The sequence below is a fragment of the Pleurodeles waltl genome, chromosome 1_1, assembly GCF_031143425.1.
Source record: "Pleurodeles waltl isolate 20211129_DDA chromosome 1_1, aPleWal1.hap1.20221129, whole genome shotgun sequence".
Taxonomy (NCBI): Eukaryota; Metazoa; Chordata; class Amphibia; order Caudata; family Salamandridae; genus Pleurodeles; species Pleurodeles waltl.
In genome coordinates this window covers 268,677,097-268,702,271 of record NC_090436.1, presented here as the reverse complement: position 1 = coordinate 268,702,271, position 25,175 = coordinate 268,677,097, and the positions used below count along the sequence as shown (strand labels likewise).

The 25,175-nt window shown below is 41.0% G+C and overlaps 1 protein-coding gene across 1 annotated transcript in view; it reads right to left on the bottom strand.

The window, feature by feature from the left end:
* PARP8 (poly(ADP-ribose) polymerase family member 8) overlaps window positions 1-25,175 on the bottom strand; it is a 636,820-nt gene that overhangs the window by 413,314 nt on the left and 198,331 nt on the right. Inside the window, exon 3 of the mRNA XM_069221607.1 lies at window positions 1,362-1,399. Coding sequence (XP_069077708.1) covers window positions 1,362-1,399 — 38 coding nt within the window. The remainder of the gene's footprint in view (window positions 1-1,361; window positions 1,400-25,175) is intronic.

The following is a 25,175-nucleotide window of genomic DNA, read 5'->3' as shown; positions in this document are numbered from 1 at the left end:
GCAGCGCCTTGAGACCCTCATGGGTAAGTAGTGCGCTTTACAAGTGCTTTGATTGATTGATTGATTACAATTGGGTAGTTGCTTCACAGTAAGAATACTATTGTGGACCTATTATCTGTGCAGGACTCACATCTGGCAACATTAATAACCACATTTCTTACAGAGATGACCCATCCATGAAGTTCACTTTGAAGCACATACACGATTCAAGGACTAGGATAAAGAATGTGTTGTCAACCGTATCGAACCCCGCTGATGAGCTATAAAGGATGAGAAGGGATATAGATCTTCCATGCAGTGAATGCCATCCAAAACTTTGAATTCTGCAGTTTCAGTGTTGCACGTTTTTGGAACGGGTCATAAGTGGTCAACAAAGACACATATTTCTGTAACTCTGCTCAACCATTATATTTTGGTTAAAAGACTGGAGTAGAAATCTGGTTAGGATCGTCTTGCGGGCGTTTCTAAAAGGGGAATGGTTTGGTCCATCTCTAGGGAATCAGCAAAGATGCGGTCTAATAAAGATGTTTTTATAACCAGTACCAGAGTTTGAAGATGAAAATTAATTTTGATGTTTTCGATAACACTTAAGATGACATCTTCATGAAATAAAATAGGTATGAAATAAAATAGGTATAAGGTCTTCGATTCCGTTAGCTGTGTAGTCAATAGGCTCTCTCCCTCGGGCAAACAACATCCGCATATGACCCTTATGTCATATGGGTGAACATTTACAATGAGTGATTCTGTTTTAACGAGGAAAGCGGTGACGGAATGGAGGCTTTAACATCAAAGGACCAGACAACATACTGGACATTTGCATGTGTGGTAACAATATTTTCAGTCGGTTTCCTTTATCTTGCCTGAAATGTGCTGAATAAACATTTTGAAACTTGAAATTTGAGACGTCACTTCTGCTTTCTGATAAGAAAACAGGAGCTGAGCACATCCTGGCTTCCGCATGTTGACAACGCCACCTAAAATGCACCGACTGGATTCCCCTCTCCCCCACTTCACCACTGAGTATCTGCCTGGATTTACGAACTTCTACTCTGCATACTCTGGCTTTCATTTCATTTATATTACACATTTTACATGGAATCTCCCATAAAGCAGGTGATAATGTGCGTCGTGATGCACTGAGTTGCACCCTAACAAACGTGTGGTTCTTGGTCATAAGTTATCGCTGTACGAGGTGCAACCCATAAATGTGAATCCATCTGTTTTGATTTTAAGTATACATCATTAAACACCTAATCCGAGGCACAAAAAACAAATATTAGTTATTTAACTGTCTGTGGCAAGCAACCACAGATGGTTTGAGTGACTTCTACGATAATGCCATTAAAACCTCACTATACCTGGGTAATCCTCCGAAACGTGCACAGAATAGGCAACACTGAAATATAAAAAGAAGAAACAGTGTCAGGATCATATGCGATTGTGATTACTAAAATAACATCCAAACAACATCTAAATGACAACCATTTATGCAACTAATAAATACGACTAACGTGTAGTTCTGTTATAAAAAAAAAGATGTATGTCAGTTGCCATTAATAACATTGGAACCGATTAATTAGTATTCGGAGTTTCTATTATGGGTCTCTTAAAAAGAGACTGTACATGACCTCGCTATCATCCACGTCAGAGCAGCCAGGTAGGTAAGCAACATAAGTTGTCTGATAAAAGACAATAAATTATCTATTGCACAACAATCTTTAAACTTATAACTCTAATCAATGTGCTAATGGTATGAAAGCTGTCACCTTTATAAATCACTTTAATGTAAAAACATTAATACAGAAAATATGAAAACTAAGCAATTATAGCATGATTAATTCCTTTCATGAAAAAAGAGTGATGCAACTTAATTGTATTATCAATCACTAGTTTCGCAAGGAAATTCAATCTAAAATACATTATCCCTGATATACACATATACAGAATTTTTTTTTTTTGCAGATTTAACTGTTTACTAACTTTTGGACAGCCATGCTGCCATACAGACACCACACTGACAATCCAAACTCAATCCATACTCAGCCAGACCTAATAATCTTTCCCAGAGCCGTAATACCACCTCCTGAAACAAGCAGGACACACTCTGCACTTCTGCTCATCTATGCTCATTCCACAGTACTACACGCAGTGGACATGACATACTACACAGAATAGATGCAATAACAGTCATGGAGTCAAACCCCTTTTCCATTATCCACACACATCTTCAATGTCTTCTATAAAGCATGCAATACATCATAATTTGAAACAAGACAAGAGGCCACCTTACAGTCATCAATAATTCCACATGGTCATGCTCCCTCCAAGAACATGCCCAACTCAAAGAATCTTTAGAGTTGCTTGCCACTTCCCATGATTTGCACTAACGTTCCAAATATGAAACAACCAAGGCCATTGAAGTAGCATTAACGCTGCTGAAATAAACAACCCCCTCACTCCCGATTCATTCAAAAGACAACACCCACATCCTGTATTCTTCTCAATGCCCGCCATCGTCCACTACAAATTGTTGCCCATGTACTAGAAAAAACATGCCTCAATCCCCATCAATCAGTCTCAAATCTACCCCCCACCCCACTTACTCATTCATTCATGGTAACCCAAACAATCTCATCATGGTAAACCAAAGTATTCCAAACAAAAATCCTGCTCTTTCAGAGATAACTCTAATGACTTTAACACCTTATCACAATACAATTCTCATCAGGCACTGCAAAAGATTTCAGCACCCAACTCAACGTGGACAGGTACACATCCATTGAGTTAAGCACTGAAATGCATACGTCTTGAATCAATTAAATAGCAAAATTCACTACACCCCTAACTGTGTAAAAGCATGGGGCTTTTGAAGGATTCTAAGGGCCAGATGTTGGAAGAATAGATTTTGCGACTCGGAAATTGCGATTTCCGAGTCGCAAAATCATATGCAGAATGGTGTCTCAGACACCTTCTGCGAATCGCAAGGGGGTCGCAAAGACCCACCTCATTAATATTAATGAGGTGGGTCGCAATTTGCGACCCCCTTGCGATTCCCTGCACTCACAGTGATGGTGGCCTGCTGGAGACAGCAGACCTCCATGTCTGTGACTGCTTTTTTAATAAAGCAGTTTTTTTTTTGTATTGCAGCCCGTTTTCCTTAGAGGAAAACGAGTTGCAATATAAAAGAAAAAATGAAACCATTTGGTTTCGTTTTTTCAGAGTAGGCAGTGGTCCATTGGACATGGGTGACATGGGTGCTAACTGCGAATTGCTTTGCGACCGCGTTCACAAAGCAATTCTGCATCGCGGTGAAAATCGCAAATAGGAAGGGAACACCCCTTCCTATTTGCGAGTCGCATTCCCATTTTGCGAGTCAGAACCGACTCGCAAAATAGGATTGTGCATCGCGATGCGCGTGTTGCATGGCGCAAACTGCGAATTTCGCAGTTTGCGCCATGCAAAACGCTTCGTACATCTGGCCCTAAATGTGAAGGATGCGGCCATCCCACTGCAGACTACGATCACCTAGCATAGAACTGTCCAGAACTGTTCTCATAATGAGGCTGGAAAGCGATATTTAAATCCCTCTCAGAGATGGTCCCCATATCTCCCCCCCGCCCCCTCTGCAGGCACTACTTAGGTATGTGGGAGCACTACCCATAAAATCCCGCAGATTTACTGCTTTAGACCTTCTCATGGTGAAAAGAAGAATTACGATACATTGGCGGAGTGGTCCCACTCCTATCCTCCACTACAGGCTGAATGACGTCATCAATTGTAACAGCTCCATGGCCACCTATGCAAACGCACTACCACTCACAATACGCCTCAAAGACATATGGTCTCCATTACATCATACCTTCTTACCCAAAATGTATCCCCGCATCACTATTCAGTCGACGTGCTGTAATGGATGTAGAATGAGGGAGGTCTGAGAATTGTGTTCTCGGATATCACTTCATTGTTTGACACTGTCTGTACCTTATGACGCTAGCGTGGGTGAAATTATATCTTTTGCTTTTTTGCTCCTGACTAATTATTACGTTGCTAAAGACGTTTTGTTATCTCTAAATAAAGCTTTAAAAAACACTGGCTATTATCAGAAAGCTTTGAACTGAAGCCCCACTAATGACATATCCAATGTCTTGGGTACTACTTTACATGTAAATGACACAAATACAACACAATTTACCTACTTAAACATGGGGTCCCTATTAAAGAATACAACAGAAATCATGAAAGTCATTTAACAGGACAATATGGATGTAATCCCCCTTACCCAAGCATATTTGTTAATTATTTCAACATAGGGTGATTAAGAGCAGACGTACATACATATGACTCAATACCTGTTAAACCTGCTATTATTAATTACCCTATTCCTGCCCCACTCCATCCCTACCCTTGCCCCCACAGACGTATGTTTCTTCAGACAACAATTTTCAATACAAAGAGCATTTCTGTATTACCCACAGCATCCCCTTGGAGACTTCCAACTGCCCACTCTTCTGAGGGAAAATACTCTAGTGCAGGAGTATCTTAGGAAAAATATGTTAATAGCAGTGTTTACTGTCCTTTAAAAGAATTGTGTGTCCTCTCCAGGCCAGTGACGAGAATCTTTGTGGCCAACACAGACTACAGCTTCACCGCCCCCAAACATTGAAAAAACATGTACTATTCTGTTTTTGTAATGTGTTCCCAGTTGTCTAGCCTCAGATATAATAGATACACTCCTGGTTTAAAGGACAGAGGGAAGCCTAGTACCTCTGTCCAAAACAAAGAGACAGAGCTTTGGGCATCTCTACTAAATATGCAATGTGGTTACCTATCATTCCGGAGCCCCTTCAACAGATGCTAGATGCTATAGGGAACATCCAATACATTTTAATTGGGGTGTAGTGGCAGTCAGAGACGAGTTTGTAATATATCACTCAGTTGTTTAAGCATATAGATCTTGTATAGAGCCGCCAAGAAAGCTGCCATTCAAGAATGCATCAGCACAATCGCACACAACAGCAAGGAGCTATTCACGGCCACCCTTATCCTCCTCGACCTCTCTGCTGCGTTCGACACAGTGTCCCTCTCCACCCTTTGCACCAGACTCCACGATTCCGACATCTGCGGCAAAGCACTGGAATGGATTTGATCCTTCCTGGCTGGTGTCAGACTCCCACTGTACACATCCGTACACAAAGAAACCTGCTGTGGAGTACCCCAGGGATCTTCACCAAGCCCGACCCTCTTCAACATCTACATGGCCCTGCTCACTAAGATCAACAGACAGCATAGACTAAACATCGTCTTTTATGCTGATGACACCAAACTGATCCTCCCCATGACTGACGACCCATCAACAGGCAGGAGAAATTTCCACAACGGTATAAGAGCAGTCACTGACTGGATGGAAGCCAGTTGCCTCAGGCTCAACTCAGACAAGACAGAGATCCTCATACTCAGATTCACCCCCTCCACCTGTGAGGCCTCCTGGTGGCCAGCCGGCCTAGGAAACACCCCCACTGACCACACCCACAACCTGAGCATCATCCTGGACTCTACGCTTTCCATGACCCATCAAGTCAACACTGTATCATCAGCCTGATTTCACACCCTGCGGCTCCTACAGAAAATCTTCAAGTGAATCCCCACGAGACTAGAAGGATGGTCACCCACCTCCTGGTCAGCAGCAAATTGGACTATGGCAACGCACTCTACACAGGCATCTCAAAGAAGCTACAAACAAGACTACAGAGAATACAGAAGGCAGCAGACAGACTCATCCTGGACATCCCCTGCCACAGCCACATATCCACCCAGCTCACAAACCTCCACTGGCACACCGGTTGACAAATGAATCAGCTTCAAGCTACTGACTCAAACCTATAAGGCACTTTATAACATTGGACCAGACTACCTCAAACACCGCCTGACATTCTACACCCCTGTCAGGCAACTCCGATCCTCCCATCTCGCTCTCACCATCATTCCCAGAATTAGGAAAGATGGAGGCAGATCCTTCTCCTATCTTGCAGCCCGGACATGGAATACAATCCAATTTAACCTCAGACAGGCCACATCACTGAAGCAATTCAGGAAGGACCTCAAGACCTGGCTCTTCGAATGATCAGCATGCCCACTACAGTGACTTGAGATCCTACAGGTAATAGACTGATTGAAATACTGATTGATGGTATGGACATCTCTTTATAAGGTGTCCCAGTACCAAAAGGGGGATGGTGCCTCAAGGTATTTTTATCATTTCTTCATGTAAGAACACTTCTTGGTCAGAAGAGCCTCCGCAAGTCGTATATTTATACTTTATGTGTTAGTCACTTTGTTCCTTTCAATTTCCCTACTGCTTTCTCAAAGGAAGTTTTGTCTCTTGTGGCTTGTTTTTTTAATCTTGGATGTAAGATGCAATCATGGGATTGGGCATAGTGGAGTATTTCTGTTTCTACAAGGCATGATGTTCTTCATTAAATGGAAACATGGATGTCTATTTGGACAAGTTTGAGATACTTGATGCTGTCCCAGGGACTGGCTGCATCGTTTGACAAAACAGAATAGATAACTAAAAAGGCAAAGATTTTGCAGCTGCAGAAAGCAAAAGCATTAATATCAATAACCATCATCATAAACAACGATAAATCTTCTCCAAGTGATCTCATTATTCCCCTTACCACTTCTAACTGCTAAACTTCTATCTTATCTCTCCCCCTGATTATCACAAGCTAGTCACTTTCTCCGCCCATTAATTACTCAAAACTACTTACCACTGGAGGTGAGTGGTCTGACCGCAATACAATTTAACTTCCGTCTAGCTTTAACACATTCCAAGATTATAAACTATGTTATCAAATGTCGAGTAATCTCGTTATAGAACATCTTGAAAACACTCTCTGCCTCTGGTTAGACTACCAAGTAGTCAAATTCACTCTTCGGACAGTTACAATGAAGACCATTTTGGAAAAAGTCTATAGATACACTTGACGATGGAGTAAAATCAACTTCAGTACTTCTGAGGAAAGCTTAGCTAACATGACCTATGTCCTATCCAGAGTAATAATCAACAGAGAAACAAAGTAAAGCTTTCCTTAGTTGGATTCAAGGTGCTGATGACTCACTGCTCCCATCCACCGTATTTTCAAACACTGGTTCGCCAATCCTCCGTTCAGTATGGAACATACAGCACACCAATTCCTTGTAACACAGTGCTTTAATGGCACCAACAGCACAATGCGTTTAGGCTATACAGTAGCCTTTGTCAAGTCACAGGGTACTTCAAAGCTCCTTCAATATAGCCCCACATGTTAATAAATATAGAAGATATACTATCACGCAAACCACAGGAGCTGAAAGGCTTTTGAAAATATCATGCCAGATTGATTTTATACCAACAATAGTAGGTAAAAATACTTTTGTTAAAAAATATATCTATTTAAAGGAATACTTATACCAAAGCCTAATTTCATAAATGTGGTTCATCCATATATATCATGTAACCTGTGTGTTCTATCCAGAATAGCGGAATCACAAATCAGTGTTTGGGGAAAAAAATGAGTTTAATAAATAAATATACATATAAATTCACTTAAAAACCAAAGGTTACTGGGATGTTATGGATAGGCTCACATTTTAAATGTACAAAACCGTAGAAATTCACCAGTTATAGTTAGATTTATCTCAAGTAACTATAACCCATGCCCTAAGGTAACTATAACCGCACCCCTTGCCATGCACAGTTTTTTCATAAAATGTTCTACTGCAAATTTTACTTTGATAAGATTGTCATGAGTGCTGTAATTTGAGTGGTAATTAGCAGTGCATGGCAACGGCGCAAGTTAGAGTTAGTTTAGGGCACGAGTTATTGTTACCTGAGATAACTCTAACTATAACGAGTGAATTTCTATGGTTTGTACTTATAAAATATGGTCCTAACTATAACGTCCATCTAACCTTTGGTTTTTTAAGTGAATTTCTATCATAAAAAAAAAAAAACATTTCCTAACTATGATGTCCCTGTAACCTTTGTTTTTTTCAGTGAATTTCTACGTATTTTTAACGTATATTTATTTTCACCACAGTCAGGCCCTGAGGCAAACCCCGTTTAAGCACCCAACCTTGCACCGTACATGCCCGTAGGCAGCAGGAGTTGCCCACAAGGCCTGGCCTGCAGTCAGTTCCTGCAGTCAATCACCTAACCCTACTCTGCACATGCCTGTTTGGCCGTGTGTCGGGAGTTGGCCGCAGCCTATCTCTCTGGGTGTGAGAATAGGTGCAAGAGGGTGTCTCTGGGTGTGAGAGTGGCTGTGAGTGTGTCTTTCTGTGTTTGAGAGTGGGTGTGAGAGTGTCGAATTGCACACCTATAGATAAAATATGCATTCACTTTCACAAAGGATTTCAGATCGTTGTTCAATATGGAATTTCAGAATAAACATACTTGCTTTGTCTTCTCCAAGCCCAGGAGTTAGGATCATTTGTTCTTTCCAGAAGAGGAATTTTAACTGGGGAACTTGCTACGTTTATATTTGTAAGTGCTTTCTGTTGAGATTTAATTTATGTGAAATGAGCATCCTGGCCAGGACGGAAGCTCACCTGCTCGTTTATCCAACAAAAGTCCAGTTTTGCACAAAGTGTCTATCCAACTGGAGCACTTTCTACTGGTTAGTTAGTAAGTGTTACCTCTTTTGGGTTAATGGCCAGTGTGGGGGATTGCGACCCCGGGGACCTGATCCCCCAGGGCCCAATACAATTCAATGGCGAGGAAGCGGCCTCCCTCCCCATGCCTATCTCAGCCCAGGGACCCCATCCCCCATGGTCCAGCCTTCATTAAATTGAGGAGGGGGCCACACAGCTCCCTTCCCCTGCCCAATTTCAGCCCCGTGGACCTCATCCCCCAGGGCCCAGTTAAAACATTTGTTTGTGGGGGAAGCAAGGCTGTGCAATCTATGCAAATTAAGCCCTGGGGAGGTGGCAGCCCCCAGGGCATAAAATAAGCCTTAAGATGATGGCCCTGTGCACCCCCTCCTTTATTTTACCATGCCCCGGAACCTGGCCCATCCAAGGACAAGCGCAGGAGACTTTTTTTTCTATCACAGAATGGTGACCCTGTTGTGAATTTGCAGCCAAGATTTTAAAAAAGGAGTACTTTTTTGCCCTCGGGGGGGGGGGATCTCTCTGGGACCCGAGCACCAGAGCTAAGGGGTCAGGGTGTCCCTAACCTGGACCTTTTTCTTATTTTTTATCTGTTTTTCTGGGACTCAGTTGAAGCCAAGTCCCGAGATGGCAGCCAACACTTCCTTGTTGAAGTGTTGCCAGCCAATCAGATCTCAGCACGAGATAAGGAGGGTTCGCAGAGCCTTCGCATCCCTATATATACACATTAGTTTTTTCTTTAATATTTCAAAAATCTGAACCGTTCCACACAGTAGTTGAAGTAAGCATCATATTTTTGGGGAAAATGTAGTGAAGATTCATCAACCGGTGCTAAAGATATAAGCAAGTAAAAAAATGCTTTTTCTATAGAAACTAGGTCCTAACTATAACTACCTAATGGCGACTGCCACTAGATTTATATATATATACACACACACACATATATACATATAGAAATATATATACACATATATATATATATATACATATAATCCAAGAACCGGTGAAAACCAATTCACCCGACAGGTGCACAATGTCACTCGAGGATCCAATGTAGCTGAGAAATAGACAATCCAAAAAATCACTAAAGAAGTTGTTCGTCCGCTGTTTATTATAATAATTCTCAAAAATAGTCACAATCACGCTGTCCCGGCCAAATGTCTACGCGTTTCGGCTAACGCCTTCAACTGGACATTGGCAGACATCTTTTCACACATCTATTTATAAAACACAACCCATCTTTTGTTTCAATGACACCATATACGTGCTGAAAACGGCGGCCATCTTTAAACATATATATTAGATATATAGAAATATATAAGAGAAAAAAAGTAATCATGTTAATTTCATTGTTATTAATGGTCCAAAATTATTCCAAAATAAATAAACATTAATTGCTAGGAAGTCAGCTGGCACGGTATGTTATATAAATATGTATATGTAAATAAATGTACATAAATAAATAGAAATACAATATTAACATTACTTTATAATTTAATCCAAACCAACAACCCCAATGCTAAATTCCAATAAAAAATTAATAAAATATGGACAAAGACAGTTTGATGTGCCAAATCAGGATAATAGCCATAATATGTACAAATGCAGAATCATAGCCTTAATTGGCATAAAAGAATTGCAGATAATCAAAATATTGGCCTCAGCAATATGCCTATCGTTCATTAAACAATCTCATAATAATTCCAACCAAATGGATGACAAATAAAATTTACCTCATATGTAAAAATATAAATATATATATATAAATATATATATATATGTATATATATATATATATATATATACATATATATATATATATATATATATATATCTCAATACAAAGAAGCAAGATTTACAATCAGAATGCCAGTGTTAATAAAGTGCTTAGTGTCAAAGTGCGATCATGTCTAATATATAATGTAATAGACAGTGTGTGTAAAAATAAATAAATAAAAAATATAATTCAATTATGAATCTGGCTATACTGGTTCCAGCACCAATTTGAAGCAGATCTTCATTTAAAACATCATCAACATAATACTATGACTCAGAAGACTCCTACAGATCCATTTTAAAGACGAGAAGAATATCAAAGATGGACAAATAACTTGGCATCTAAATTATGCCCCCATGGGCTTTCAGAGCCCGGTAATAAAATCATTTTAGATTCCATCTGTCTTAACTCTGCCGTTCTATCTCCTCCTCGCAAATGTATTCTGATTGTTTTAATTCCACGGATTATCAAGGAACTACAGTCACCTTCATGGACCTCCCAAAAATGTCTGGCTAATGGATATGATGTGTCATGATTTTTTATCGCTCTAAGATGTTGTAAAAATCTGACTTTGAGTTTATGGATAGTGCTACCAGCATATCTTTTGTGGCAGCCACATTCAATAACATAGACAACATATTCAGTATCACGTTATGCAATCAATGATTTCACAAATCTTACCATCAAATGTGGTGTAATTATGTGTATTATAGGCAAATTCACATGATCATTTCCAAAAGCCAAAGCTTTTCTTGGATAGCCATGATTTGTTATCCTTGGATGAAAACAAGCTCATAGTAAGATGATCTCGTAAAGAGTGTGTTTTACGATATGTAATTTGGGGATGTTGTCCAATGTTATCTTTGATGTGAGGATCTTGTTGTAAAAACATGCTAATTTTTTGTATAATATTTCTGATTTCTATATGTTGTTGAAATTATCTCGGTGGAGATCTGTGTTCTTTTGAATTCTCTTCTCTGACTTCAGATTTAAAGAGCAATATTTCTCTAGATAGTAGTGATTTCAGGTCTAAACCTTGCATCATCTGAGCATATCCTGCGAGCCCGTAGCAATTGGCTATATGGTATGCTCCATTTCAAAGCTTTCGGGTGGCCACTATTTCCGTGTAATATAGAATTACATGCAGTAGGTTTGCGATAAATGGTGGTCTGCAATGTATCATTTTCAACAGATAACAGAACATCCAACAATTCAATAGTCTGTTTGCTGTACTTCAAATCTAAATGGATATTAAACTTGTTATTATTGAGTGCACTGATATATTGCAAAAGGGACTGTTCATGACCATCCCAAATAAGGAAAAGGTCATCGATGTATCTCACCCATAATACAACTTTCTCCATGTGGTTCTTATGGATATCAGACCATGCAACTTCTTTTTCCCATCAACCTATATAACGATTGGCATATGTGGGAGCAAAAGATGTTCCCATAGCTGTCCCCAGTTTTTGAAGATAGTAATCATTATCAAAAAGCAAGACATTATGCGTGAGGCAGATTTGTAACAAGGACAAAAGCATATTGGTGTGCAGAAAAAATTCAATCGTACATATCCCTAAAAAATATCCACAGGCCTGAATTCCATAATCATGAATAATGGAAGTGTATAGGGAGGCTACATCCATAGTGACTAGTAGATAACTGGCCTACCAAGGAATGTTATGTATCTTAGATAGGAAATCATTAGTATCCCGTAGATAAGAGGGCAATTCCATGACATAGGGGCACAAAAAGAGATCTAAATAACGTGAGGTGTTTTCTAGTAGCGATTGATTCATGCTCACAATGGGTCGGCCAGCGGGGTTATGTCTGTTTTTATGGATTTTGGGTAAAAATTAGATACATGGGATTTTAGGAAACTCATTTTTCAAATAAGAGTATTCTTCTTGATCAATGAGGCATTCAGCACGCCATCCATCCAACATCTCCCAATAGCTCAGTTGATATTGTGTGGTCGGATTTACGTGTAATTTCTTAAAATAATCAATGTTGGATAGTTGGCGAAGCGCTTCCTTAATATAGTTCTGTACATCCATGATCAAAATATTACCGCCTTTATCAGAGGGCTTAATCACGATAGAGGTATTGGGTTTTAAGACATTGAGATCTTTCCAATCCGAACCTGAAAAATTGATAAATCTAGATCTCTTAGATTGCCAATTACTACGGAATTTGTCAATATCCCCAACTGCCAGCTCATGAAAATGTATCAATTAAATTGCCACTGGGTAGCTGGGGATTGAACCTGTTAGAAGGTTTCAAGGAACTGGTAGTGGCATGATTGATTACAAAACCCATATTGGTCAAGATCTCCATACCAGTACAGATGTTATCACTGGCTACTTCGTCTGCATTAGTTAAATCACCAATCTCAACCAAATCTGGAATATCATCAATATTGAATCCAGAGTGTTTGACCACATTAGTGTTGTGGGGACAATGTTACACCTGGGATTTACTAGAAAAATGTTGCATTAAACGTAGTTTACGAACAAATTTATATAATTCAATTTGTGTGTTGACATAATCCCAGTCAACAGTTGGACAAAAACTAAGTCCTAAATTGAGAATACGTTCATGGTTGTGAGTCAGATTGATTTTAGAAATATTGACAATGATATTGGGATTGTCAGGAACAAAAGCCACCATCTAGTCCTTGTGTTTGTTATCTCTTCCTCTTCCCCCTCCTCGTTTTGTATCTCCCCGACCTCATCCTCTGCTTCTGCTTGATTGTGGCGTGACCATTTGCAATAATCGCATTTCCCCCCGAAAATCCAACTTATTGGAAGAAGCCTCATCAGCTGATGAGCTTAGGTCAGAGCTCTCATCTACGGAATTAGATTGTGGATTTCCATCTTCTACTAAATTCATCTTCTCTTTCACTCTAAATGAATTGTATTTACAAGCAAAAGTATAAATCCTCCCAAGTCCATAGTCCTTTTTTTCTCTATTGAATTTATGTGCTTGCGCATTTTAATTTCATCTTCTTTTATCTTTATGCGTTCTTCCATTTTCATTAACAGTTGTTGTACTTCTTGTTGATTCTCTGCTTTCTGAGACCAATATACATGATAGCACCCATTGAAATGCATTGTAGTCAGCTGGTTTTGAGGGTCATGAAAAGAAGAATGTTTAAAGGATGATTTAAAAAGATTTTAGTTACAAAATACATAATTTGTTGCTAAAGGTGATTTTACCCTGTGAAAAAGTCTGCTGGGATTCATAAATCTTGTTTGAGAGAAAACTGTTTTCTTATGATTTTCCCATAAAGAAGTGCTCCAGAAGCTAAAATGAGAGCATATTTTCTATAAATTCACACTACCTTTCTCAGCCACATGACAATGAAGTCTGACATTCTCAGTAAAACATGTCCTACCAACAGGAGCGGTCTGTCAGTTGACTCCCTTGTGTTTTACTGCGGTCTCCAATAGTGTTCTAAAGAAAAACTAGAGTGCTAACAGTCTTACTTATGACAAACGTGTGGTGCACCTGAAACCATGTTAATTGAATCAAACTGGTAAAACCTAAAACATTTAATTTTGAAAGCAACAAAATGAGGCATTTAATTTTGTCACTGAAATTATAGTAAGTGTTGTAGAAAAAAAATTATGACAGGTTTTAAGTCAGTTCTCAAATATCTTCCTCTTCTATTTCATTAAAACATTTTGAGATGTAGACTGAAACGCGCACATTCTGAATTTATGCTAGAAGTGTGGCACATCTGACCGCTATCTTGATGGAATCGAAGTGGAGATCTTGTGGTTCTAAAAATTCTGGACCCATGTAATTTACTTTGCCACAGCAGTACGATTTTAGTATCAAAAGACCGATAATGACTAGTACACTAAGCATGAGCATTTTCGCTCAATTCCAGCAGCGTTTTCACCTCGAAATCGCCATTTTCGTCCTGCACTCGTGGCTCCCATTTTTAAAAGTTGCCCTCACATAGGCTTATAATACAGTCAGATTTGATTCCAAGGACACGTACACCTTGATTGACTTTTCTCTGACCTGGGCAAGCTGGAACCATTGCCTCAGGCCAAACCTGTTTGGTCAGTCCCTCTCCCAGTGGCCGAATCAGATAGCATCAAGGCACACCATGCCATAAAACCCTTATTATCGCTCACACACCCTGTCTAATCTTGCTCACACCTGCACCTGCTCTTTTCTTCTTCTTACTTTACGAGGGGGAGGTGCCTGTTTTTATTGGGGGTCCACACTTATCTGATGTGAAATTCTAGGCCTTGCCGGGTAATTTATTATGGGTTGGATGACATGAAATATGAGGTTTCATCATGACACAGTTTTTTCCTTTGTAGTGAAGACATGTGAATGACCAACCAAAATGTCAAGAATGTTTGCCTGAAGCTTAAAAAACTGTATATAAGGAAACCTGATTTTGCATTGACACACAGTCTCCTGAGAACATACAAACCGTGCTGTTGTACTTCTAGGACGCTTGTTACTTGGTTGCAGCCAATAAATTTGATCTTTGACTTCACCTAGAAGACTCTGAGTTTCTGTGGTCTGAATCAGGAAAGTATCCGAGGTCTTTGGGTGTACCCTGGCACCGCTGGGTTACCGGATCAGTACCGGTTCTGAAAAACCCAGTACCTCAGTTGGCGCCCAACGTGGGGCGATACCAGCGGTACCGGTCCAAGCCTGAGGTCCGTGAGGAGCCTCGTGTGAAAATTCTGGAGGAAGGCCGCCACTTCATCGACCCCTGCATGCCGACGTGGTCCGAAAGTCTTTGCTGCGAGGTTCCCCGCTTCCCGACGGCTACGAAGGACTGCTGCCCTGGCTATCGCCCTGATTTGGACCCTTGATGTTTGGTAGAGCGAAACGATAAGACGAGTCTTCTGGTGACGTCATCGATATTTTCAGTTAAGTATAAGTGGAGCGTCTCCCAGTCCTTAGTTGGACACTTGGTTTGGTCCTTAGTTGGACATTTGGTTTGGTATCCCTTCGGGATCACTTTGATTTGGAACTTGCAAGTACCAAAGCCGAAGGACTCGTGTATTCACGAGACTATCGTAAACGATAATCCTTTGAAGTTTGAAGCTAGACTAGTGAGCAAAGATGCCTGGTTTTAGCAGACTTGGAAATTTGTTTTGTCTTGGTTGTAAAAAGGACTCCCGGTTGGAGGACTCATGTCCGGTTCCTCCGATTGGAACTCCAACCTATGAACTATATGTGAAGCACGGAGTAGGCCCCATCACATATAATGAAGTATGGATCCGTTACACCAGAAAAGATGGTGTTTTAAAATGGCCCCAAAATGGTAGCTTTGACACAGAAATCTTAGATAACCTCGAAGTTAGACTTTTTAAGAAGAAAGCCTGGCCGGCAATGTTTGATTCTTTCCGCTTATGGCGTAAGGAAGCCAAGCAAAAGGAAATTAAATTAGCTAAGAAAAATAAGAGAGAAAAAGGTATTTCGATTATGCAAGCTGCTATACAGTTTAAAGATAACGAAGTAGAACAGTTGAATGAGCAGTTGCATAGGCGACATAAAATGACAGTAGATAAATGCTATCCAGTTTTGCCACCTCTTCAGCAAGATGCAGCAAAAGACTCTGAAAAAGATCCCCTAATGTCGCATTTGCTAAGTTCGCCACCACCCTATGCACAGAATGCCACGGCACCTCCGCAACCTCTGGTTGCACAACCAGTGGTTGCATTGCCTCCTGCTCCTCCCCAGCACCCACCAGCTATTCTTCAGTTGGTTCCTATTCCTCCGGTGCAGCCTTCTCAAGGGCCACCGGCTTTGACATCTGCTCTGCCTTTACTTCCTACAACTTTGACTACTATAGCGACTACCACTCCTGGTATTGTTTCTGACACTGCTTCTGTCTCTGCCTTGTCTCATTCTGTTTTTCCTCCTGTTCATTTGTCAACCTCTCCCTCTATCCATCAGAGAATGACAAACACTGTGACTAGTCTTTTATCTCCTCTCTTTGGGTCATTAGCTACGACCCCAGTTTCAGAGCGTAAGCAATTGCGTAGCCAATTGCCTGATGGTATGGAGAAAGAGACACTGAATTATTTGGCGCATAAATGGGTTACTGAACCAGCGAGATATGAACTAGAGTCTGTTATGGATGTCTTCCATCAGTGGGAAGAACCGAAATAGAGATACGTTTTTGAAAAAATTTGTACTTTTCTTTCTGAGGATTTAGAGGAAAATGGTTTGGAGCCCAATCCGCCTAAGTTGTGTCGTGTACGGTTCGATTTTTCGACAGGTTTGATTGTGGGTTCAGTGTCGAGAAAGCAGTTGCGATGTTATTGTCGTTTAGGACTGAAGGTGTTTCCAGGTTATTGTTTAAATATGATTCTTCTGCTAAAAAGAAAGGGAAACAGTACCCCATGAGGGAAGTTCCCCCACAGTGGAGGGAAGGGGACCCAAATGCTAATCCACCTGTCCTGCCTCATTTCCAGCGTGTATGGGTACACGTTCCATGGAAGCGAGCTGAAGTTTTAGCCCTTAAGCAGACATTGCCTGATCCCCGTAAAAATCCTACAGGGTATTACAAGGAATTGTCACAGACTGCGGGGTCTTGCATTATGAATTTAGCTGACATAGACATGTTGTTTGGGAATGTTGTTCCACAGCCTTTATGGGGAAAGATTCGCCATACAGACCATGCTCAAGAGTTAGGTGACACATGGGCTAATATTGCTGCTGCAGATGCCCGACAAATTGGTGGTGCTAAACCTGAGCCTTTAGTGACAGAGCTTCCTGGTAGGATTATTGATTACATGAAAACTATAATGCCTGCGATGCGTGTAAACTGGGATAAATTGTCTGCATGTAAGCAAAAGAAAGAAGAAACGGTATCAGATTTCTTCACCAGGTTTGAAGAAACGTTTGTGGACCACAGTGGTCAAGATATGAGCACGGAAGGTGGTCAACGTTTGTTCGTCGATAAATTTGTGCATAATCTGCTTCCTGAGTTGTGTAAAAAGTTAAAAGACTCAGAAAGTTCTTGGGCAGTTTCCTCTTCAGCACAGATATTGGCTACTGCACAGTACTACGAAAATAGAGATAAAGATGAGAGAGATAGAGTAGAGAAGAAAACAAAAGAATTGAAAACGAAGGTTCTGTTACAACAAGCGTACCCGCCACGTGGTGGTCAGAATAGTGGTGCACAGAACAACTATCAGAATAACTATCAGCCCCAACCGTTTCAGAGAAACTCGCAAAGAACCGAGTATGCTCAACCACGTATCCCAGTAGGTCCCAATCAGTGTTCATATTGCAAGGAAGAGGGTCATTTCAAGTATAGTTGCCCTGCTTTGCTACAGCGCGCAAATGGTACTTCTGGTTTAAGAGGTCGAGGTGTTCCACAAGCACCTAGAGGAAGAGGACGTGGATATGTTCCCCAGAGCGCGCGCCCATTCCTCCCTCAAAATTCAATGAACAGATTTGATCAACAGGTTAATGCATCTGGTAGGACGGCTCAGTACTATACTGATGATTACTATACAGAGGATGAGCATTTGGACAGTAATGATTGCTAGGACAGCCATAGACAAAGAGAGGGAGTTGTTTCAGTTCCAGTAGATCAGAGTGGGCCTTATGTTAAGGTGATTGCATCAGGTGTGTCAGAACCTTTTCTGTTGGATACTGGTGCTACCAAGAGTTCTATTATGCACTCAAAACTCCCTGGCGCACCTTTGTCTGGCGAAACAAATGTATCAGTAGGGTTTTCCGGCGCCCCAGTTAGAAATCCGATTTCTAACCCTATATCTCTTTCTGTTGGACCTTGTAAATTTGAAACACCCCTTATTTTGACGACAGGTTGTGGCGAGAACTTGTTAGGATTAGATCTGTTAAAGAGATTGTATGCGACATTGTATTGCTCTCCTTCTGGAGTGCAACTCACATTGGGTAAGAAAGTGGTTTCACCAATGTATTTGTCAAAGGACAGATTTCCACCAGAATTTTCGTCTCTTCCTAATACTCTTTGGGCTACTGGACCTAATGATGTAGGTCTTTTGGAAATTCAGCCATATGTGATAACATTAAAAGCCAATGTTAAAATGCCACGTATTCCCCAATACAAGATCTCTAGTGAGGGGGAAAAAGCGTTGTTGGCAATTATTCGTGATCTGATTGAGAAGGATGTAATTGAGGAGACAAGAGGCAACGTTTGCAATAGTCCTGTTTTGCCTGTCTTGAAGCATACTGACCCTACTCAGCCACCTGTTTATAGGTTTGTAATTGATCTTAGAAAGGTGAACAAAATAGTTGTGCCACAGTTTCCAGTCGTCCCCGATATCACTGCATTGTTGACAATGATTCTAGCTTCAGCCACTTGGTTCTCAGTAATAGACCTGAAAAATGCTTTCTTCAGCATCCCTATTGCAGAAGAGAGCAGGGACATTTTTGGCTTCAATTTGGGAGGACGAAGCTTCAGATTTAAGAGAGCTCCTCAAGGCTATTGTGAAAGCCCATCTATCTATAGTCAGGCTTTGAAAGCACAACTTGACACTCTTATGTTACCTGATGGCGCCACTCTCATTTAATATGTCGATGATTTGCTAGTTGCCGCAGATACTAAGGAGATCTGCAAAGAAGCAACATTGTCATTATTGCGTCATTTGTCTGATTTACACCACAAAGTGTCCCTTTCAAAGTTACAGTATTGTCAAAAAGAAGTCACCTATTTAGGTCATCTCTTTTCGAAGGAGGGAAGGCAACTGACCCCAGAGAGAATCAGGGCTGTTGCAGCAATAAGTGTGCCAAGAACACAAAGAGAAGTGCGTGCTTTCTTGGGTATTACATCATATTGCAGACAATGGATACCTAATTTTTCGTTAATAGCCAAACCCTTGGTGGCATTAACTTGTAAAGATATACCAAATCCCGTCCCATGGTCTGAAGATTGTCAGAAAAGTTTTGTCGAATTACGTGATGCATTATGTTCAGCTCCTGTGTTGGGTACCCCCAACTACAGCAAACCTTTTACATTGTATGTCCATGAGAAAGAAGGTTGTGCGTTAGCAGTTTTGACACAACAGTTTGGAGACAGGGAGCGTCCATGCGCCTATTTCTCTTCAACCTTAGACCCAGTAGCTAAGGCACTACCGAGCTGCTTAAGAGCGGCAGCGGCAGCTGCTGTTTCTATCCAACAGTCTGCTGGTTTAGTGATGAATAACACATTAATCGTAATGGTTCCACATGCAGTGGACACGTTGTTAAACAGAACCAAGACACAGCATTTAACTAGTGCTCGATTGTCAGGTTACGAGTTGACATTGTTAGCAAGCCATGTACATATAAAAAGATGCACTACACTTAACCCAGCTACGTTATTGCCAATTGTGACGGAGTTAGATACTTCTGAACAACATGATTGTCTCCATAGAACAGAAGAAGAAACGAAAGGGAGAATAGACCTTCTGGACACTCCCATTGCAAAGAGTGATGGTACTTTGTGGGTGGATGGTTCATGCTTTAAGCTCCCGAATGGTGACACGACTGCGGCGTATGCTGTGCCAACTTTGTGTACGATTGTTGAAGCCGCACGTATCCCACATAATTCAGCCCAAGCAGCTGAGTTAATAGCCCTAACAAGAGCATGTACAGTATCAAAAGGAATGAAAGTGACTATCTATACCGATAACCAATATGCGTTTGGTGTGGCCCAAAGTTTTGGGCGTTTGTGGAAGGAACGTGGGTTCCTGACCTCGCATGGAACTAAAATACAGCATGGTCAGTTGGTAAATGAGCTTCTTGATTCACTTACTTTACCGTTGCAAGTTGCGATTGTGAAGTGTAGCGCACATAAAAAGGTGACTGATGATGTTGGTCGTGGGAATGCATTTGCTGACGAGGTCGCAAAAGAAACGGCAAGGAATGTGATGAGCCGAATGTATGTCGCGGGCCCTGCAAGATGGATTGGTGATGTTGGAATGTGTGAAGACACGATAGAAAGCGTGAAATCGATTCAAGCTGAAGCCACAGAGAGAGAATTGAGTGTGTGGAGAGAAAGTACGGGTAAATTGGATGCGAATGGTTGTTGGGTCGAGTTGTCAGAACATCAAAGATGGTTGCTACCCGATGCGTATGTGCTTGCAGTAGTTACAATGACTCATGGAATGGCTCACATCAGTGTGAAAGGGATTTGTAAGTTGTTGGCCCCAGTATGGCAAAATGCAGGAATTCCCAAGTGCGCAGAAAATGTGGTTAAAAATTGCATGTTATGCCTGAAACACAACCCTGGTAGAGGAACCCCAACTCCAGCTGGTCATTTTGCACCTCCTACGTATCCGTTTGAGGTTTTGCAGCTAGATTTCATCCACATGGAGAGGTGCAACAACTTAAAATGCGTACTCGTTGTTGTTTGTGCCTTTTCAAGATGGGTGGAAGCCTATCCCCTAAAAGACAATACTTTGGGGGTTAACACTTATCTGATGTGAAATTCTAGGCCTTGCCGGGTAATTTATTATGGGTTGGATGACATGAAATATGAGGTTTCATCATGACACTGTTTTTTCCTTTGTAGTGAAGACATGTGAATGACCAACCAAAATGTCAAGAATGTTTGCCTGAAGCTTAAAAAACTGTATATAAGGAAACCTGATTTTGCATTGACACACAGTCTCCTGAGAACATACAAACCGTGCTGTTGTACTTCTAGGACGCTTGTTACTTGGTTGCAGCCAATAAATTCGATCTTTGACTTCACCTAGAAGACTCTGAGTTTCGGTGGTCTGAATCAGGAAAGTACCCGAGGTCTTTGGGTGTACCCTGGCACCGCTGGGTTACCGGATCAGTACCGGTTCTGAAAAACCCAGTACCTCAGTCTGAAAGCATTTGCTACTGAGGATACTGCAGTAAATGAGGAAATTAGGGTACTTCATAGCAAAGGAGACTTCCAAGATGGCCACCACAGAAAAAAAGAGCCCAAAGGCAGCACAAATATCTCTTGAATGTAGCCCAAGTATAGCCCAATTACAGAAGTGTTCAAAACATTCTTTTTTGCTTTTTTTGCAGTTTTATGTAGCACAGAGTAGACCCGAAGGTATTGGAGTGCTTTACATAGCCATCAGTTACATTACACAAGAACACAATCCTTTTGGGCTTTAGGTACGGGGAGATTAAGTGATTTACCACTTGTCACTGTACAAAACTTGAAAGCGCCATGAGAGCGACTGAAAAACAAAACATACAATGACATGTTTCTTGTCATTGTTTGTTTTGTTTTTCAGTCGCGCTCATGGCCCTTTCAAGTTTTATACAGCGGAACTCGATCAGCAGTACTTGAGCAATTTGCATTTACAACGCCAATAGCTCTAACTCTCGCAAATGCGAGACCTATTGCATCGCAAATGCTTGTTATAATTTCTAAAGGAAATGCTTTAGGTATTACAGTTTTGATTACAACAAGATGGCATCAGACATGCCACACTTTTGCAATAAATATATAATGTTAGCAATCTATTTATTTATTAGACTACTGTGGGGAGGCAGATGTTAGGGGCACGGACTCGGATAATTGAGGGCACGGAGGAGGGTGCAGAGACCACAAGTTGACCATGTTGAGCAGGCAGAATGGGCAGTGGCAGCACAAGGGACCATGGAGGGCATGGGAAAGGGGGACAGGGGCAACAAACCAACCATGTTGATGTAGAACAGGCAGGAGAGGTTGCAGCAACATAACAGACCATTGAAGGAAGAAGTAAGAGGCGGTGGCAGTATAACCATACATGCCAAAAGAGCCGATTGAGGCAGGAGACTCCTGATATTTTTAAGCCAAAAGGGATTTAGTTTACCTGTCTCTTGCCTAGAATCTCCTCTTTTCCAATGTAAATTAATGGGAAAAATCAATTCCCCAGGTTTTTGTTTTCAAAATCTCTTGTTTACCAAGTAAAAAATGTTGGCAAGTATGGTACATTGGATCACTGATAGGAGGAATGGAGTAAGGACATGGACTTGAAAAAGAGGGCAGGAGGGAGATGGGCAGGCATAAAGGGTTGCAGCAGCACAATACACCAAACAAGGCAAGCTGGACGGCAGTGCAGAGCAACTGACCATGGAAAGCAATAGGGAAGGGACAAGGCAATGCAAATGGACAACAGAGAGCAGAGGGGAAAGAGGCAAGGGCAGCAAGCTGACCTTATCGGATAGACAGGAGGGACAGTTGCAGAATAACAGACCACGAAGGGCAGGAGGGGGGGCAGGGGCATGACAACGGACCAGACAAGGCAGGAGCGAGGGCATAAGGGGCCTGCACATGGAGCAAGCACTGGTAAATGCAGTAGGCATTGCTTATGTGTGCTACTCATGCATCTGAATGTTTTTTCAACATTCACCAGCCAAAACAACTGCAATTGTGAGATTTGTAACAGGAACATTATAATTTATAACAATTGGTGGCCTTATTAAATACAGCAAATGTACATATAGGGTTTGTACATTTCTCCTTCACTACATTCAGAGCCTCATTTATACTTTCTTCTTTGTGCAAAACCCATGGTTATGAGGAAAAAATACAGATAGGAATCACAGTTTTTTCACATATTTATTCTCTGTGTGCTGTTGTTTTAAAATGGAGTTTCTTTTAAACTGTAAATTGTGGATTTTTTTTAGGGAAAATTGGGAATAATGTGAGGTGATACCATAGTTTCACCGGACATTATCCCCATCACACCGATTTATGGAGCTGGAATGTCTTCGATGTGAGCCAAACAATGCGTTTGTAAACTGCCTGCTTTTAGCTGGTGCATTATAAAAAAAACATTTTATTTATGGCTTTATATGTGGCAGCAGCTTTGTTTTTACAAAACTGACCTTGGGTTAACTGATATATTCAAACGTGATGCCACATATCAGCTCATGGAGAGACAGTTCTATCATTAAAAGTAAAATTAAAAAGAGTAAATGATCAGCAGGTCGGGAGTTCAAGTCTTGGCATGAACATCAGCCTTCCTTCAGAAATTATGCCCCTAGCATTTTAAAAATCCAGCACCTTGAGTGCCTGGCTGTTGGCAGTGTGTCTCAGCAGGTAGGGTTACTAACATTGATGGAAAGTAATGAATGGCAATTACTGGGGCCCTCCCAACCCGCTTACCATGTGCATGATGGAAGCTCCTCCAGGCGATGCCTGCCCCTTTGACAATGCTCCTAACCGGGCATGGAAATTGTTAAAAACACCCCATTCAGCAAGGGGAGACACGTTTTTGTCAGAAGCTGACAGGAGGCTGTAGGAAGCTGAGGTGAGTACCTATAGTATTATCACCTTGTACCAGGTCCAAGTATCCCCTTATTAGCAGGGCTTGGTGAGTCTTATTTGATCAGGTCAAGCTATTGTTAATACTTCACTGTCCCATCTGGCAAGTTGACACTGAAAAGGTGTTGTGTTCACTTGAAAACTGGAGGGGCAATAAAAGATGTCTTTAAATCTTGTTCTTATGTTATATTTGTTCTGTGTTCAGAGACAAAGGTCAAAAGTCAGTTTTTCTGGCAATTAAATTTCCTTCTGACTGCAGAGTTCCAGGACTTTCAAAGGTGAACTGTGTGACCTGCTGCTTAGAATGTAAAATAGAAGGATATAAGGTCTCAGGTTTTTCCTAACACACAACATTTATATGACTAAGTCAACTGTGCAAACATTTCAAAATATATTTCAGTAGTTGTGAAAGCCCTTTTGTTATATTTCTGTGAGATGAAAAAATATTTCAATAGGATGAAAACAAATCAGAATACTTTACATGTTGATGTGCAAAAGATATGTTTTCTGAAACCCAATTTTCACAGATTGTTAATACACTATATAGTTTTATCAGTAAAGCTGCAAGTTAGTGGAGACGTTTTTGGACATTTCTCAGAAAGTTACTGTGTGTAGATGACAATATGTTACAACATCACGGTTTAGTAATATATTTATTAAAATTGAGTGTTTAAGCAAACTGAGAAACACTCCTGCCCTGATGGCAATGTTGTTAGTAAACTAAAAGAAGTCCTAGGTTATGTTGGCTAGACCTCATGGGTATATGGGCTAGATTCTTGTGATGAATGCAGCAAAGTTTAGCCTACTTAATCAAACAAAAGTGTATTTTTGTACTGCAGAAATGCTGAGCTCACATATTTGAAGGTGCAATCATATGTGAGAATTCAGAAAAAGGCGACTCTGTAAACTATTTGCCTAGGATCACACAATTTGAGACCCGTTTACGGGTCAAGTTCTTTATAGTTATGTCGAGTAGATTAATAAAGTTACTCAACCTGCAGGTCCAGTAGATTATTTAAATTACTCGACCTGCAGATTTTTCGAGCCCTGATTAGTGAAGTGTAGGCAGTGTCTAGAAGCCAGGCTCTCTAGAGGTAGCTCTGGATGAGCAGCCAAGGCTTATCTAGGAAACATGCAAAGCTCATGCAATACCACTGTACTCACAAAGCACTTAGGGCCAGATGTAGATAGCTAACAAATTGTGAGTCAGAAATTGCGAGTCGTTGTGACTCGCAATTTCCGACTCGCAAAATGGTATCCAACAAGAAAAAGTGACTTCATTTTGCGACTGACAAATGAAGTTGCACCGCAGATTGCGAGTCCGCTGTTTGCGAGGTCGCTTTTTGCTACCTCGCTAAAAACGAACACGCAAATTGCAAGTGGGTGTCGCAAATTGCGACTGTGCCGCAAATTGCATGCAGGTGCAGCAGAACACTCTGGAAAACACTTCCTGGCACTTGATGATGACATCACAGCCAGGAAGTT